This window comes from Paramormyrops kingsleyae, chromosome 10 (genome assembly GCF_048594095.1).
Source record: "Paramormyrops kingsleyae isolate MSU_618 chromosome 10, PKINGS_0.4, whole genome shotgun sequence".
In the NCBI taxonomy this organism is placed as follows: Eukaryota; Metazoa; Chordata; class Actinopteri; order Osteoglossiformes; family Mormyridae; genus Paramormyrops; species Paramormyrops kingsleyae.
Window position 1 is genome coordinate 28,897,839 of NC_132806.1, and position 16,235 is coordinate 28,914,073.

General features: G+C 47.5%; 1 protein-coding gene across 5 annotated transcripts in view; it reads right to left on the reverse strand.

The window, feature by feature from the left end:
• Positions 1-8,332: 8,332 nt before the first annotated feature.
• Positions 8,333-16,235, reverse strand: part of LOC111836369 (pro-neuregulin-2, membrane-bound isoform-like) — an 83,323-nt gene continuing 75,420 nt past the window's right edge. For all 5 annotated transcript variants that reach the window (XM_023797553.2, XM_023797549.2, XM_023797552.2 and 2 more), the window contains 5 exons: positions 15,509-15,611; positions 15,058-15,181; positions 13,837-13,964; positions 11,937-12,161; positions 8,333-10,920 (listed from right to left, as the gene is read on the reverse strand). In XM_023797553.2, the coding sequence (XP_023653321.2) occupies positions 10,293-10,920; positions 11,937-12,161; positions 13,837-13,964; positions 15,058-15,181; positions 15,509-15,611 (1,208 nt within the window). In that variant the 3' untranslated portion in view covers positions 8,333-10,292. The remainder of the gene's footprint in view (positions 10,921-11,936; positions 12,162-13,836; positions 13,965-15,057; positions 15,182-15,508; positions 15,612-16,235) is intronic.

The following is a 16,235-nucleotide window of genomic DNA, read 5'->3' on the forward strand; positions in this document are numbered from 1 at the left end:
TCTTTACAGTCACCATAAAGTTAACTGACCATGAATGCATCTGTTACTGAAAGTACTGTCCGTATTGCTTGTACGTAACAGCTGGCATCAACAAGCAGCACAGTTAAAGGGACAAACTCCCCAGGTACTTTATGAACCTGGTCTCTGGAACTGCTATAACATCCATTAACAGATAGACTCATAGATAGAAGTCTGTGTCAGGTTTTAGACTCATAGATAGACGTCTGTGTCAGGTTTTAGACTCATAGATAGACGTCTGTGTCAGGTTTTAGACTCATAGATTGACGTCTGTGTCAGGTTTTAGACTCATAGATTGACGTCTGTGTCAGGTATTAGACTCATAGATTGACGTCTGTGTCAGGTTTTAGACTCATAGATTGACGTCTGTGTCAGGTTTTAGACTCATAGATTGACGTCTGTGTCAGGTTTTAGACTCATAGATTGACGTCTGTGTCAGGTTTTAGACTCATAGATTGACGTCTGTGTCAGGTTTTAGACTCATAGATTGACGTCTGTGTCAGGTTTTAGACTCATAGATTGACGTCTGTGTCAGGTATTAGACTCATAGATTGACGTCTGTGTCAGGTTTTAGACTCATAGATTGACGTCTGTGTCAGGTTTTAGACTCATAGATTGACGTCTGTGTCAGGTTTTAGACTCATAGATTGACGTCTGTGTCAGGTTTTAGACTCATAGATTGACGTCTGTGTCAGGTATTAGACTCATAGATTGACGTCTGTGTCAGGTTTTAGACTCATAGATTGACGTCTGTGTCAGGTTTTAGACTCATAGATTGACGTCTGTGTCAGGTTTTAGACTCATAGATTGACGTCTGTGTCAGGTTTTAGACTCATAGATTGACGTCTGTGTCAGGTTTTAGAATGCTTGGGGAATTTTTCCTTTTGTTGACATACAGCAGAATGGACCCACTGGACCACATTTTTTGGACAAAGTGCCTAAAGAGGCAAACGTATGTGTGTGATTTAACACTGAAGGCTCTGTAATTGAAAATTACATACTTTACATCAGGGGAAACTATAAGTCTAAACAATGGTGCTTAGATTGAAATTACAGAAAGAAAACAAATGATAAATTAAACATAAGGCATTTTATGTATGTAATGTACAGTTCTGTGCAGAGTAAGTAAAAGAAAATGTTTAAAGCTATTTATCTGGGTAGTAAATATACATTTGCTCAGAAAAAAACAAATATGCAAATTGAGAGTAACAATATTGATACAAATGGATACATTCTGACATAAAAAGTAACAATACTGATAGAAATAGATACAAACTGATATAAAAGAGTAACAATACTGATCCAAATTAAGAGTAACAAGTAGTGATATCTTGTAGGATGGCTAGATGAACACCACTTCAGTTCACAAACCACTCCTCAGGGGCACCCCAGCCAATCCATGTATTTATTAAATTTCACCACCAACTCAATTAATCGATTAACTTTATTAGTTAAATGACAAAATGAGGTGTTGATTAGCCAGACAGAGTATACTAGTGATCACGTCAAAAAATACATTCGTGTATTTGATGGCGGCAAATACTGGGGTGACTTTAGCAGAGGTTTTGAAATGGCTAAGCTAACAGACTTTGACAGACAAAAAATCATAGTTTTATGCCAACATGAAGATCGTGTAATCATCATATTCTTCGATTGCCGAAGCACAGTGTTGTATGTAGAATACTTCTCTGCTCTTTGACATACGATCTGTGCTGCTCTGGGCCCGAGAATGTGAGAGAGGTGACATCCTCACCAACCTCACCGACTGGAACAGGACACCTGATTGTAGACTCACAAAAGACATGTTTCCTGTGCATGCGGCCGTAGTGTTTGTAGGCCGTGCAGACCCAGTGATGGCTTACCAGGTGGTCTGTGCCCTTCAGTAATTGCGGAGAAAATGAGATCGGTGACAAAGTGTCCCACTTGCAATCCAACAAAGGTCATGTGGATGGGTTAGCACTGGGAACCGTCCAAACCAAATGTCACGTAAACCACCTTTATATTCTTCGACTTACACTTAAATTGTAATTGTGCTGTATTTATAATTGGGAGAACGTCTAACCTTCTTCACAGACGCTCAGTGAGCAACACCACTGCCTGACACCTCTGTGATTGAGGATTGAATTCCTGCCTCCACTGTGTGTGGAATTTGCATGTTCTCCTTGTGTTGTGTGGGTGTTCTCTCACAGTCCAAATATAGGCAGTTAGGTTATATTGCCCTTAGACATTAGCCTGGCACAGTGTTTACCAATCCGTTGCTCGGGGACCCACAGACAGTCCATGTTTTTGCTCCCGGGAGCTGGGAGGGAGCAAAAATGTGGACGATCTGGTCGGGAGCTTGGAGGGAGCAAAAACATGGACCGACTGTGGGTCCCCGCGGACCGGATTGGCAAATGCTGGGCTAGCAAACTGTTTTCATGCCTTTCACAATCTTAGTGACATGTTTATCAGATTAAGATTAGGATGGACTTCAGCATTTGGGGTTTGATGCTAATTCCATGGAGAAATTCTGCAGCTATATCAGACAATGAGTAAAGTACAGGTTTCAAGAACAATTTAAGAATATTCAAGAGTAGACTCACAGTGACTGGGATTCTAACCACAAAAGGTGTTCAAAGGTTTGCCTGTACTTTCCTATGTTTGTAGCCATTGTGTAGTCAAACGGAGAAATATGGAGGTAGCATTTGTGTTTTGGAAAGGGCGCTGGGACGGCCTGCCTCACACTCTGTACTGTAGTTACAGCGCCACATGCTTTCTCTCTAAACTTCCCCCAGCTCTGACACTTTTGGTCATTATGATATATATGTAGAATAGAGAAGAATAAAAAGACCATATCAAGAATTTCCCCTTGCATCAATAAAGTCGTGAATTTTTATGTTTTTTTAAAGTTACTGAGAAACTCTGACTCATCACAACCCTGCATGAGTTTTTATTTCGCATGGATGGATTTTGGGGCGGGGGCAGCCTGGTGGTGCAGTGGTTAGCACTGTGGCATCACACCCCCGGGGCCTGGGTTTGAGTCGCATGTTCTCCTCGTGTCGTCATGGGGTCCCCCCCCCCCACACAGTTCAAAAACACGCTGAGGCTGACTGGAGTAACCAAATTGTCCGTAGGTGTGTGTGTGTACGTGAATCGCGCCCCAGGTTGTATCTTGCACCCCTTGGCTCCAAACCCCCTGTAACCCTGAACATGATTAGCATTGACAGAAAATGGATGGATGGATGCTGTCATATTGGTCCCCTGACTGGTTCCCAGTCCCCTCCTGCATGGATCCCATTCCCCTCACTTATGTGTACAGTCTCCTGTAGCCCATCTCCCTTTACTACATTTCGGTGTCCTGCACACATCACTCCCCTCTTCTGGCCTCTCTCTAGCTACGGACTCTGGTCCAGAAACATGTTTAACTCCTGATCCTGGCCAAGTAGCAACTACTCCGAACCTAAATATTTCAGGATGTGACTGTAAGCAAATGATTCCATGAAAAGTAATGACATGGAATTCTGCCAATCGGCCTGATTTCCCCTTGGGTGCTTTGGGGCCAGACTGAGCTCCTCTGAGCTGCTTAACTTATATTCCAGCACCTCTGATTAAGGTATTTGGCCACTGGTAAATCTACACGTCACACAGATTATCTTGATGTTGGACGAACACATGTGAAAATGAGCACAATCACACTGTTTCGTGTGCCAGCATAACAGAAAGCCACAGGAAATGCCGTGCGATAATTTAGCTTGCTAGGGCAAAGTAAAATACAGCATTTGCAATACCTTTGATCACTGCATTTTCTGCACAGAATGCAGATTCTCCTCCAGATTGTGCTCTACTGTCATATATCAAACATTAAAGCAGAACTGTATTCTCTTACCTTGTAGGCTGTGAGGTTATGCATTTAAAAATAACAGAGTAAACGACCATAGTCTGTAATATTAACATCATTTTCTGTCTGGCCAATTGCACCGTTCTGGCTGTATAACCTGGCGGTGCGGTAACAATTAGTTCTGAGTTTATCAGATCTGGCCGGCCAAGTCAAGGTGATAAAACACCACTGATACACAATGTAGGATTTTTTCTGTCATCACTCTCACTTGATGTGACTCCAAAATCCAATCGCCACGCCGACTTTATTGAAGGCTTGTGTATTTCAAGAAAAATTTATAGTTTCAGGGGAATGACTACAACCACAGCAAAGGCGGTATAAATCTTTGCCGACACGTTCAACCCATAGAGCAGTTAATCTCAATTAGAATTAGACAGCGAGCCATTTGCAAGCCATTTGGAAATCGGTCGACTGAACCGTGCATTTGCCTGAGGTCAGCAGAGTGCCTTGCTTGCTGTCCCTGGGGGTGCAGCCTTATCTGTAGATCTGCTCTTCAAGACAGTATTTACTACAGCCTTTTGTCCAGACTGCAGATGTAGCATAATAGGCCCTGTCTATCCCTCAGCCTGGAGCTGTGCGCTATCGCCTTCTTGTCAATTAACATCTTTTCACACAAGCCAAGGTCAGAGGGTCTGGCTTAAGGGAATCTGGAATCAAATCTTCCCTTTATGCGGAATCTATTTTTAAAAAAGGTCAGGTGCATTCACCTGCCACCTTCGATTTGCGTCGTTTCTTTTTTTCTTGCCTTGTGATGTACAGTAGGGGGCAGTCATGTGCAGGTAATTAATGTTCTAATCCATACCACTTAAATAGAAGTCCTTAAGTATATTATGATGTAATCCCTGTTTTCCAAATGCTACTATGTGGCAGCATAATGCAGCCCAGCGGTTAATTATTCTCCCGTATTCCAAGCTGCTGGAATCTTGAACAAGATACTCAGCCTATTTTTGTCCAAAAAAGTGTGGAAACGTCTTGTGCCCTATTGTCCACTGGGGGGCTGTTGAACCCTTGTTAATACATGGTAGCTATGGTGGGGTTTGATGCTGAGAGCAGCCGACGTTAGAACATACAATACAGAAATACTGCGTAACATACAATATGTAATTTATATTTCCAATAAAGCAGTACAGGAAAATGTCTTCACAGACATTTTGGCAAGGTATGAAAAGTTCATTCCTAATTAATGAGCATATTGAGCATGAAAACGCAGAATGAGACATGGGAAGGCGTCGTGCGGAGGCTGTTGGGCACTGGGCGCCGTTGTGGGGGGGCACCTTCTCCAACCCTGCTGCTTTTGGTGTCCCAAAGCCAGTAGGAGCAGCAGGGGGCTGGCGGTCTGCCCGCGTCTTTCCAAAGCAGACACGGGGCATGTGGGGTGTGATGTGGTCTGTGCAAACGATTGTCGTGATGCTTTGTGTAGTTCATAAGCGAAGGGCAGGAACCGTCAGATTTTATCTCCATTTGACTTTGGGAAGTTTGTCCTGAAAGACAGTGCTTTATGCTCCATTAAAAACCCAACATCATAAACAACATGCCATATGACGGACTTTGTAGAAAGCGAAATACGAATGAATCACTGACACGTATAGATGCAAATTATGTTTTTTTTATGCTTAAGAAATCATAAATCTTGTTTTCTGACAAATACATGTAGCACCTGGGTGTGGAGTTATGATACCATGCTAGGGTGTAATTAAGGAGACCATTAATATGGTAGGGGGACATTTTCACTCTCCCTTGGAAAGCTATTTCATCGTATCTTTTACTTTGATATTTAAATATCTTTGTTGTAGCTGTTTTTGAGTGCTTTACTTCATTAAATAGTGAGCGGCAGCTGATTCATTAGCCAAGCGAAATTAACTCTCAGTATGTCCCCAGCATGATGAGAAATGTGGTGGAAATCGTCGAGCACAAAATAAAAGCTTCTTACTTTTTAAAACTTAAAGGAAAATATGCCTTAAATGTACTGGCCAATGTAATGTGCATCTTAAAAACTGAGCTAATCGAACAACACTTAATCATCAACATAGCAACGCTCAGAGAAATCAAAATTTATAGCATTAATATGTGCATTTTCATATAAGGAGAAATTTCAGTGGTGACGATGTTCTAATATGTACTCGTTAACGTTTAGTTTTTTTCCCTTAATGAAGTGCTATCCTTTTTAAAAGCAATAGCCAGCAGTCAGGCCGCGTAAACCATTCTTTTCGAAGGAGCGTGAGCAGGTCCCCTTACACCGTGTTTAGAATAATGTTCCCTAGGACTTACTTAGCAAGGGCTTTGACATTGCGGAGTAACCGCAGAGCAGATGTGTTGGGGCTCCCGCACAGAATGCCAAATTGATCTTAACACTTCAGCTGCTGCGAAAATACAGTCACTGCATTCCTCGGAAACTTTAAGTATGTTTTCCATATAAAACAGCTGAAAAATACCCACCTAACTAAAAAAAAAAAGGAAAAGTCTATTCAAGTTTTTCCTTTCCGGCATTCCACTGGGATCTCCTTCAGCATGCAGATCGAAAAATGCGATTTAAAAAAAATTGATTAATAATTAAGTACATGATCTTTTTATAGGGAGTCTATTTAACCACACGGGTGTTTCTGGACTTATGAATATTGTGCTGGGGACATAAAATAGACACAAGCAGATTGCTGTAAAAATGTCTCTCTTTCAACTGCACGCAGGATATATTAGTTTACTCAAAGATTACTTGACAGGCCATAAAATAAAGTGGGACACATGGTTCGGATGCGAGCATGAAGGGAATGGCCGGCCAGCACAAAGGGGAACATAAAACAGATAGTGATCAAGGGTCACTGGGTCAAGAAGCGATGCAATCCAGATGATTCCAGCGTATCCCTCAGCAGCTCAGAGCACTGCCCTGTTCAGAGCCAACTCTCTCCAGCTGCTCTGCTTATACATGTTACCTTCTCGCAAGATACAAAACAGAAATGATCCATAATAAGTCAACACACACTTATTTCATGCCATAAATTTGATGAACTGCCATTCTGTCCATCGCCAACACATTTATTTGTGTGGTTCAACAGGTAGCACATTGCCCTAACAAAGAAATGGTTGTGGGGTCAAATCCCATGGAGCAGGTATAAATTGTAGCCCTCTCTCCTATTGTAAGTGGTTTTGGATAAAAGTGTTGAATAAATGTTAATTTGTTTTTAATTAGACAGACTGCAGGCCCTCCCACAACCCTGACCAGGACAAGCGGCTGGGGGGTGGATGAAACGATGGATGTTTTGGATTTAAATGTTTGCTTTATAGGGTGACTCGATGGCATCATACTTTCGAGGTTAGGGGTTTCAATCCCAGCTTTGTGTGTGGAGTTTGTATGTTCTCAACGTCGTTTTTGAGGTTCTCCTCCCACAGTTCAAAGCCATGTGGTTTGGCTACGCGGAACCTTAGTGTGAGCTTTGCTATGGACTGGCCTCTCATCCAGGGTGTCCCCCCCCCCCCACTTGTGCTCTGTAATAAGCTCCGGATTCAGTATGACCCTGCACCGGATTAGTGGTGTGGAAGGTGCTTAGACGGAGGCTTACGCTTTGCTGAAAATGTTAAGTCACAAAAAACAGACCGATAGAGCGACATTCACTCTGCAGGAATGAATGTACCAGAACTTGTTTTCAAACACGGCAAGACAGTGGAAACGTGACTCACATCGGGAAACTGCTCCGCTCTTCGCTCCTGCTTTTTGCTTGCTCACTTGTTCTGGTACTCCGGGTGACTGTAACCCTCCCCTCTTGAGTCCCTACACTATGTCTCCTTTGCTTGGGACATATGATCCCCGTCACAGCATATGCAGGTTCTCCCGGGACTGGTTCGTAAGACGTTCTTTATAAAAGCGAACACCTTATTTTCAGAAAGATGCATTTACTTACAGTAAAAGCAAAGACCAAAGATCCACCAACAAGTGTCAGGCCCACAATGTCAGTCAGAGGGGGCAAGATCCCCGAGGCAGCGCCAGCCGACATTAAAGGTCAAACGTAGACCATGGACACGGTGCCAGAGCTGACGGATCGGCGTCAGTCAGTATTACACGGCCTGACTCAGAGGTAACAGATCAGACACCCTCATTTTCACTCCTCACATACGCTTCCCAAACACAAGGCAAATCGTAGGAAATATAGATGACAACACTGTATTAAAATGGTATGAATAAAGATTTATTTTAATCTATACGAACAGGTGGGATGGTTTTGTTTTTACAAGTTTTTATGACAAAACTTTCAATCTTCTTTTTTTTTAATCCAGAATGAACATGGAGAATGGATTTATTGCTTAATGTTAAATGAGACACACTTTCACTGAATGGAGAACATTTTGGTTTCTGTTCTTTACCATGTACCCATCTACTGTACCTGGACCACAAGGGCATGCGGGGGGGCTAGAGGGCTCAAAAGGTCAGGCAATGGGGGGGGGGGGGGGGGGGGGGAGGCGGGCTTAAGGGCTCAAAAGGTCAGGCAATGAGATAAAAAAAATAAATCACATGAAAAGAGACCTTCTGGGCAAAAGTGCAGGGAATTCTAATGGGGTGGGGGGGGGGCAATTTTACATTTAACAAGGAGGGAAACACAGTGCCTCCATCTGCATTAATCAAGTGATTCGTATACAGAATTAGGGACAGAATGGACACATACCTACTGTAGTATAATTTCTGAAAGATAATTCCCAATACACACTGCTTTCTCATAAAGCAATACTTATTTAATGTTCTTTTTTTTCAGAATCAATCAAGGGGGTTGTTTTTAAATGGTCAATATTCTGTAAACACATGTTTACCTTACTTGTTTTACAGCTGATTCACTATAAAAACACAATGCCAAAATATGCTTTTCTTATAGTTTTGCCAAACTGGGGAAAAAAATACAGTGGATATTGTCCTTTCCTTGTGAAATGGCTTCGTCGACAATTCTGATTTCGGTACAGTTTTAAAGATCGATAATGGTCTGCCACTGCTGGTCGACGATTAAGACTGAAACTGGACAGAAAAAAATGGGCTCTGAAGTGCACAGGTGTCACTGAGACAGGGACGGGTCGAACAGTGCACAATCATGGTACCGGGTACGAGCTCTGGCACAAAACAGGGATAACTGATGCAGAAAAGGCTAAATAAACATTATAAATAATGGATTTAAGAAAATCATAGCATTTTCCGTAAATATAATAATAATAATAATAATAGTAGCAGTTTCGTGGTGCTTATGGAGTTGGTTCCGTGTCTCTGACCCAATTGGTGGCCTACATTCACACCGACACCTGACATCGCGTGAGGGACCATGGTCCACCGCGGTCATCACACTTTGTAGAAAATGATGTCATCAAACAGACCTACATACAAAGTTTGCATATTTTGGCATTTCTGACCTTCCCCGAGTCTCGCAGTCCGCCGCCGCACCTCGGATGGGACACGGACCGCCAGGATGTGGACGGAGCCCGTTGTAGTTAGTTCTGTCCGATGGGATGTCCTGAGAGACTGTGTGGCCCTGAGCTGGAGCTGTGGGGATGCTGGGATTACGGGGTGCTGGGGGTGGGGGGGGGGCGATGATCCAAGCAGGCCAGAACCAGGCCGAGGCTGGATGTGATCCCCACACTGGCAGCATCTTGGCCCATGACTGTAGGTGAGGCAGGGCTGTGACTCCCAGGGAATGGGGGGCCGCCCAAGACCCCGACACGACACACCCAGAACCGTGCAGAGAACCCAGAACCAGCGTTTCTCTGAGGGGGCACCGCATCCGTGACGCACCCAGCTCCTCTGGAGAGGAACCGCACATGCCGGTCACCCGCGAGGGAACAACCGACAGGTATGAGTCATGGCAACGAGCACTGTAACGAGAATGCAGTATCACAACAAGGACCCCGCTGCACTTCCTGTCTGGGAGACATGAAGGTGAACATGCCTGCAAATCATAATCATGTAAACATACACCTTATGCCGCGGTGGAATATATTGCGTGATGAAACGATAATATCACAGTTCTAACAAAGAAAAAAGACCAAAGGAGAAAAAAAGAGAAACATTTCTATAAAAAATAGGAGTCCATATAAGAAAGGCTACAAAAAACTGAACTGGACCTCTGGCATCGGCATACAGCAAAAGGCACCACAATATTGTTCTATTTCCTTTACGAAAAAAATTGGCACATCTTGTTCTTTATGCTGTAAATCAAAATTTACATATAAATAGTTTTCCCTATAAAAATGTCTTTGCAGTTAGCTAGTAGACAACTTTTGCTAAAATGAAAATAAATATTTCATTTGTTCGGAATATCTGTTTGTTATATAAAATAAAAATATTTCTTATAGGTGCGGGTCTACAGTCTACTCTTATTGGCGTGCTGCTTCTTAAAGGGGCGGGCTGCTTCTTAAAGGGGCGAGCTGCTTCTTAAAGGGGCACGCCGTCCTGCTTAGAGCGGCCCTGCGTCAGTCTGCTGGGCACGCTTCCTCGCCCGCCCGGCCGGAAAGTCCGAGCCTCCGGCGGCCTGTAAATGCTGCATGGCTCCGTGTTCATGTTCTGCATACTGAGGAAGGGCGTGCTCTCGCCGTCCTCTTCCTCCGACTCGCTGTCCGACAGGTGGCTCCGCGAGCCGGAGTCCCGCGCCAGCATGGTGCCCCGCAGCACGTGCCCGTCGGGCCTGCACCTCCTCCAGCGCCTGCTGCCTGACCCGCTTCTCTTTGGTTGCTCCCGCGAGGAGAGGTACTCCTGCGTGGTCTCATACTCGTCATCGTCCGCCGGCCGGTACGGGCTGGAGGGCAGGCTGCTCGTGCTGTCACCAATGTACCGCCGCTGGCGGTAAGGTTCGTGCTGCCGGGCGTCCTGCAGCGGCACCTGGTAGCGGCGGAGCAGCGGCTGGTCGTCCTCTGGCTGGTAGGAGGCGTGGGCGGCCGGCGGGAAGGACATGGCGTGGCTGGCGTTGGGGGAGGTGATCTGGAAGGTAGGCACCTGTGGGGGCAGTGAGTAATGGAAGTCCACGGGCGAGAGGCGCGCCGGCGTCGTCAGTGCCGACATGTACCTGTGGGAGATGGGGGTGGTCACACACAACAAAAACATACATCCCACCCCCGCCAGGCAGAATAATAATAATAATAAAAAAAAAAAACACAATCCAACAGGTCTGGGACCCCGCCTTGTCTGGTGTGAAGTGTGTGTGTGTGTGTGTAGGGGGGAAGAGCAGATCATCAGGGTCTGATAGGCTATGGGGTCCTGAGGCCCCGCCTCCAACGTGTGATCTGTCGTGAATCACGTGGAGTCATTAGCCCCACGTGTCCTATGGCACTGAGCAACCACAGAGGTGGGCGTTAAAGCACAGCGTCTGAAAGGTGCACCAGCAAACTTACTTTGCTATACGAATTCATCTTTAAGAGATTAGTGCTCTACTTTTGGTACTAATTAGCTATGTTTTGGCTTGAATTCAATGCTGTACATCCCTCTACATCCCGCTAGTAATCTTCAAGCTGATTACTATTAAACTATTTTCTAGCTAATTGCTATTAAATAATTTACTTTCCCTCAAAAATCAAAGTCATCATATTATTTTTGTGCTGATCAATCAGTTCAGCCTCCTCACTGGCCCCTGGAATCCCCGTCACTGGCTCTCGTTTTGCTGACATCCTGTGAGTGCGGCCGGGTCGGGTCAGCGCTCAGGCCTGATCGCCAGTAGGCGGAAACGGCGCAGAAGTATCTGATGGAAACAACAGCTCGGGCAGCCCTGGGATTTGAAAGCGGAGCTGTAATGAAAACCAGCATCCACCAACGGACGCAGATGCTCGTTTTTCCTCTCAGTGAGAATGTGACCCCCCCTCCCCCCCCACAATAAGTGCTTAAGCAGACTCCCTGAGACCACGAGCAGCTGGTCCCCCCCCCCCCCCCGCCCTCTGTGTACTGCCCTCTTTACAGCGCCACCCGTCACTCGTGGTTCCAGCTCGACTACAGCGCTTGCTGCTGCACCTTTCAAAGCGCTGGCCCGCGGGAGAAGGACTCGCCACTAGGGGGTGCGCAGTGCCATAGCCGATGGTGCAGGCGTCCCACCTGTCGCTGTGCGGAGAGTCCCCCAGCGAGTCGAAGGAGTCCCTGTACTGTGAGGCCGGGTTCTGGGGCTCAGTAATGCCACAGTGTGCTGCACGCCTGGCCCGCGCCTCCATGCAGGCAGGACTGTTGCATTTACTGGTCCCCACGGAGGATGACCCCATGCCTGAGGGGGGGCCTGACAAGGCGCTGCCTGTCCTGTCCAGGCTCCACGTATGTCCCTCGTGTCTGTGCGGGGGAGAGCGAGAATGCTGTGACCCTCACCTCGCACATGCGCCCACACGCACTTACACGCGTATGTGAGAACCTGCAAGCACACACACACACACACACACACACACACACACACACACAGAGCTCCCCACTGCTGGAGAAGCGTCTCTGCTCCAGTATTCTCACGTGTGTAAGGAATTCACTTTGCCCAGTGTTGTTCCAGCAAAACGATAATTTACTGTACAGCAGAATAATCCATGTGATACAAGCAGACATATACTGGGTATTTAACGGCAGCTCAAACACTAAATAAGGACCTCTAGCCAGGTGTCACACTCCCTAACAAGGTGTTGCGTGTGAATTTGTATGTAAAAATGTTTGGTCCTTTCTTATCAACTCAGTGGTGTTAGCTGAAAGCACCATCAGCTGAAAGCACCATCAGCTTCCTACCTTCCTCCAATGACTGCGACTCACTTGCAGTGACTGTATGCGCTGAAGCTCAGCACTGTGCCTCCTTGGCCTCCTCCCCTCCCACACATGTATCGCCCTAAATCTCCCCAGACAACATCCTGAGTCACGCTGGACGAGCGACTGGCTTAAACTCTTATTTGGTAACAAATGATCTCACTCTCTGTGGGACGAGAGATATAAACCACTGATAGACAGGCAGGGGAGGGCCTGTCCAGCGGAGGGGGGGGCAAAGCAATCCCCCGCGTCTGCGGAAAGGCGCTCCTCGGATAAGCACGGGGCCGGTATGGGAATGTCAGGAGGTCGGGGGTGCGCTGGAACACGGGGCCTGGTGGGCGGGGCAGTAGCTAGCAGCACGGCACCATAAATGGGCGCAATTATGTACAATGTTTCTTTTCTAATGGGGCTCTTTTTAAATGATTCACGAGCGCGGGAGCGATTCCGTTACCATGGCGCCACTGTGTGTCTTCAATGTGACTATGCAGTGTTCGTGCCACCTCTTTGGCGACGTCAAGCCCCCGGCGACCCCACCCTCTCAGGGCTCACCCCGTAACTGGCCGCTCTCCTGTCACGGCTCAAGAGGCCAAATAAGATGAAGCTTTAATATCTGAGAGGACGGCAGGTGAAAAAAATCTATTTATGAAGTCGACGTAGCACAACTACAGCAGCGATATCGCTGTATTAAAACCTTGAGGAACGCGAATCCATTTCCCGTATCTCACTATGTTGTTATCCAGTTGGAGAACAAAAAAACGATTATTCTGAATTTCCTTTAAGACTTTCACACTGTCTGTGTATTTACCTTCCCGAAAGCTACTGAGCAGGCTGAAATTCAACACCCGGAATAAACGTTGTGCTTGGCCCCGCGTTCCCCTGGTTCTGGGTGGTCATCGACGGCGTGAGCTGCATGAGCGACGCAGCCAGCGGTTACCCTGGCACCGGGCATCGCTGCCAGCAACAGCAAATCTGGGAGGAGCCCGCTGGGGGAGGCGTGCAAAGGTGAGGGGGTATTTGTGAGAGAGGCTGGATGTGGGTGGGGTTGCTGTTTTGGCTGAACATCCTCACAATGACAGATGTGTCTGATTTTTCTGTTTGTTTGTTTTGTAGCCACGGGGGCCTCCAGGCTGGATGCGTGGATGTCACCCCCCCCCCCCCAACCCCCACCCCGTGCCTGGATGCCGGGTAGGAGTCATCCACGTCCCGGTCAAGAGGGCGGGGTTACCTGTGACTGGAGGAGTGTGTGGCGGTCGACGAATGGTGAGATCTGGAAGATGCGTGGCTGCCGGAGAAGGATGTCTCCGCCGTGTGCCGTATCACGCGCTCCGTCGCCGGAAGGTTCTTTGATATGTACTGCAATAGAGAGAGCTGCACCGTGAGCGATTTGAGGAGAGCTGGGGGGGGGGGGGGGGTGCGGGCGGCGCCTGCTGTTTCGAACCTGTGGGCGGGGACGGTGCAGGGCGTCCTCAGCTAGGATCCTGGGCACCCTATGTGCCATAACCGCCGGCAATTTGGCTACGCTTACATCGCTGTGAGTCACGCTACGCCGCAATCATAAATAGGACGGCGTGTTCATCCCTAAACTAGCCTAAGAAATGAATGCGTCGCTACAAAAGAACAACAGCGGGTGGGACTGGGCAGACATTGGCTCGTGAGTGCATTAGCGCTAAGTATGACTTAAGCTGCCTCACAAAGCGGGAGGCACGGAAGCACCACAGGTAGCCGTCAGTGTGTTCACAGTGTCTGCTACCATCTCACTGCTTAGCGTCTCGCGTTGCAGCACAGAGCTGTTGAATAACTGTGGCTGGACCCAGGCCAGAGGACTTTTATCAGGGAAAGCCAGACATGGATCTTCTCAGAGCCAGAGCTGTCACAACGTGGAGCCACAGGGCTGCTCCCTGACCAGGGCTGGGGAATCTGCTGCTGATCCACATCAAGCTGTCTGCCGGCTGATGTTGCTGAAAAGTGCAGCTTGGGCACTTTCCCATTGATTCTGAGCAGCAAATTTCTACTTGAAAAACTTCGATCGGCAGCTGGCAACTTTTCACGATCATCCAGATGACTTGTTTTGTCTCACATGGTTGGCAGTTGCCTGGCAACATTGCTCAAGAAGTTGCCCTGTGTATCCTCACCTTTACAGTGACAGTCACTTAATAAGCGTCTTTTATATTTTTCTTATTGCTCCTAAGCCGGTCTGCTAATAAAGTTGTACGACTTGTCTGATTTAAACAGCTGGAGTTTGTTCACAGTAGAAGTCCATTAGCTATGCTTTAGGATGCTACTTAAGTAGAGAGGAGACCTGGGAACCATTATATTACAGATTAACCATTAACTATCTTAAACAAAATAACACAGAAAAGCTGTTGTACATTAGATACTGATTGACAAATAATGGAGCAGGCCTGATAAGACGTAGACTGCCTCGTTTGTAGAAACAATGACTCACATCGACCATGGGGATCTCCTCCGGGCCTGGGCCAGGGTGGTTGGGCCCGTTGGCCAGGTTGCGGTTGGGATGATCGGCACACACGTTTTGCCGTAGGTGGTTGTGCATCTTCTTCCTCTGTTTCCTGAAGGAGGACAGCGTGGGTCAGGCCCAGCAGCGGCTCGGGCACGAGGAGGCCGTCACTCGGCCCGTTAATCACACGCGTGCGGAGCGTCGCCATGACATGTGGATTGAATGAGCTAATTGGACCGCAGGCATAAATCCATATCCCCGAAGAGCGCATTAAATCACTGCGATTGCCTGCGCAGAAGCCCCCGGGGCAGGGTGGACTAACTACAAGGTGATTTCCGAAATCCATAAAGCTCCTTCTAGCGGAGGAACGCTGGGGCCTCACGGGAGACTGACTCCCCCCTCAGGGACTCTGGCCGGCCCGGCCGCACGCCCCACCTACTTGGTTTTGCAGTAGGCGACGACGCAGACGATGCCCACCACCAGCAGGGTCACGCAGATGCCGGTGATTGTCAGGACCCGCTTCTGGTAGAGCTCCTCGGCCTCTGCGGGCGGCGACACAGCAGGAACCCCATCAGTACCCCAGCACGGGCCCCTCGACACACACCCCCTCTTGTACAGTGGTACCAACGCCCCGGTGCGGTATAACCAGCCCGTTGCCCTGTTAAGTGGCCCCCACCGCTATGCACAGTTTTAACACCCATCTGCTCGTTGAATAACCCCCCCCCCCTCCCCATCCACCCTGGTTCTGTCATTCTTCTTCCCATTTATGTTGCCACTGTTACCTATAGACGTTGACATGGATTACTGTCTGTACTCTGTGGCGGCGACTGTTTATATTCAACTGGTTGGTTGAAATAAAATCCTGGCCTGGATTTTTACTTTCTGGACCTGAACTACCCACTGCCAATTGGTAATTACTGACTTAATAGTGCATCATGGACTCCCATCCAATTGAAGAGCAGTCCATGGGATACTTCTGCGGAGTTTTGACGAATAGTTCTCCGCTGCATTACATGAGGACTGAGTGACACGTGACGAGGAAGCCTGACATGCACTGAGTGAGCATGTGTGTCGTTCCTCAGCACCGTGGGGCCATAGCTCGTCTGCAGCACTGCCCCCCCCCTTCCCTTAAGCAGCCCCTCCTATGGGCGTATGCCCTCCCCGGC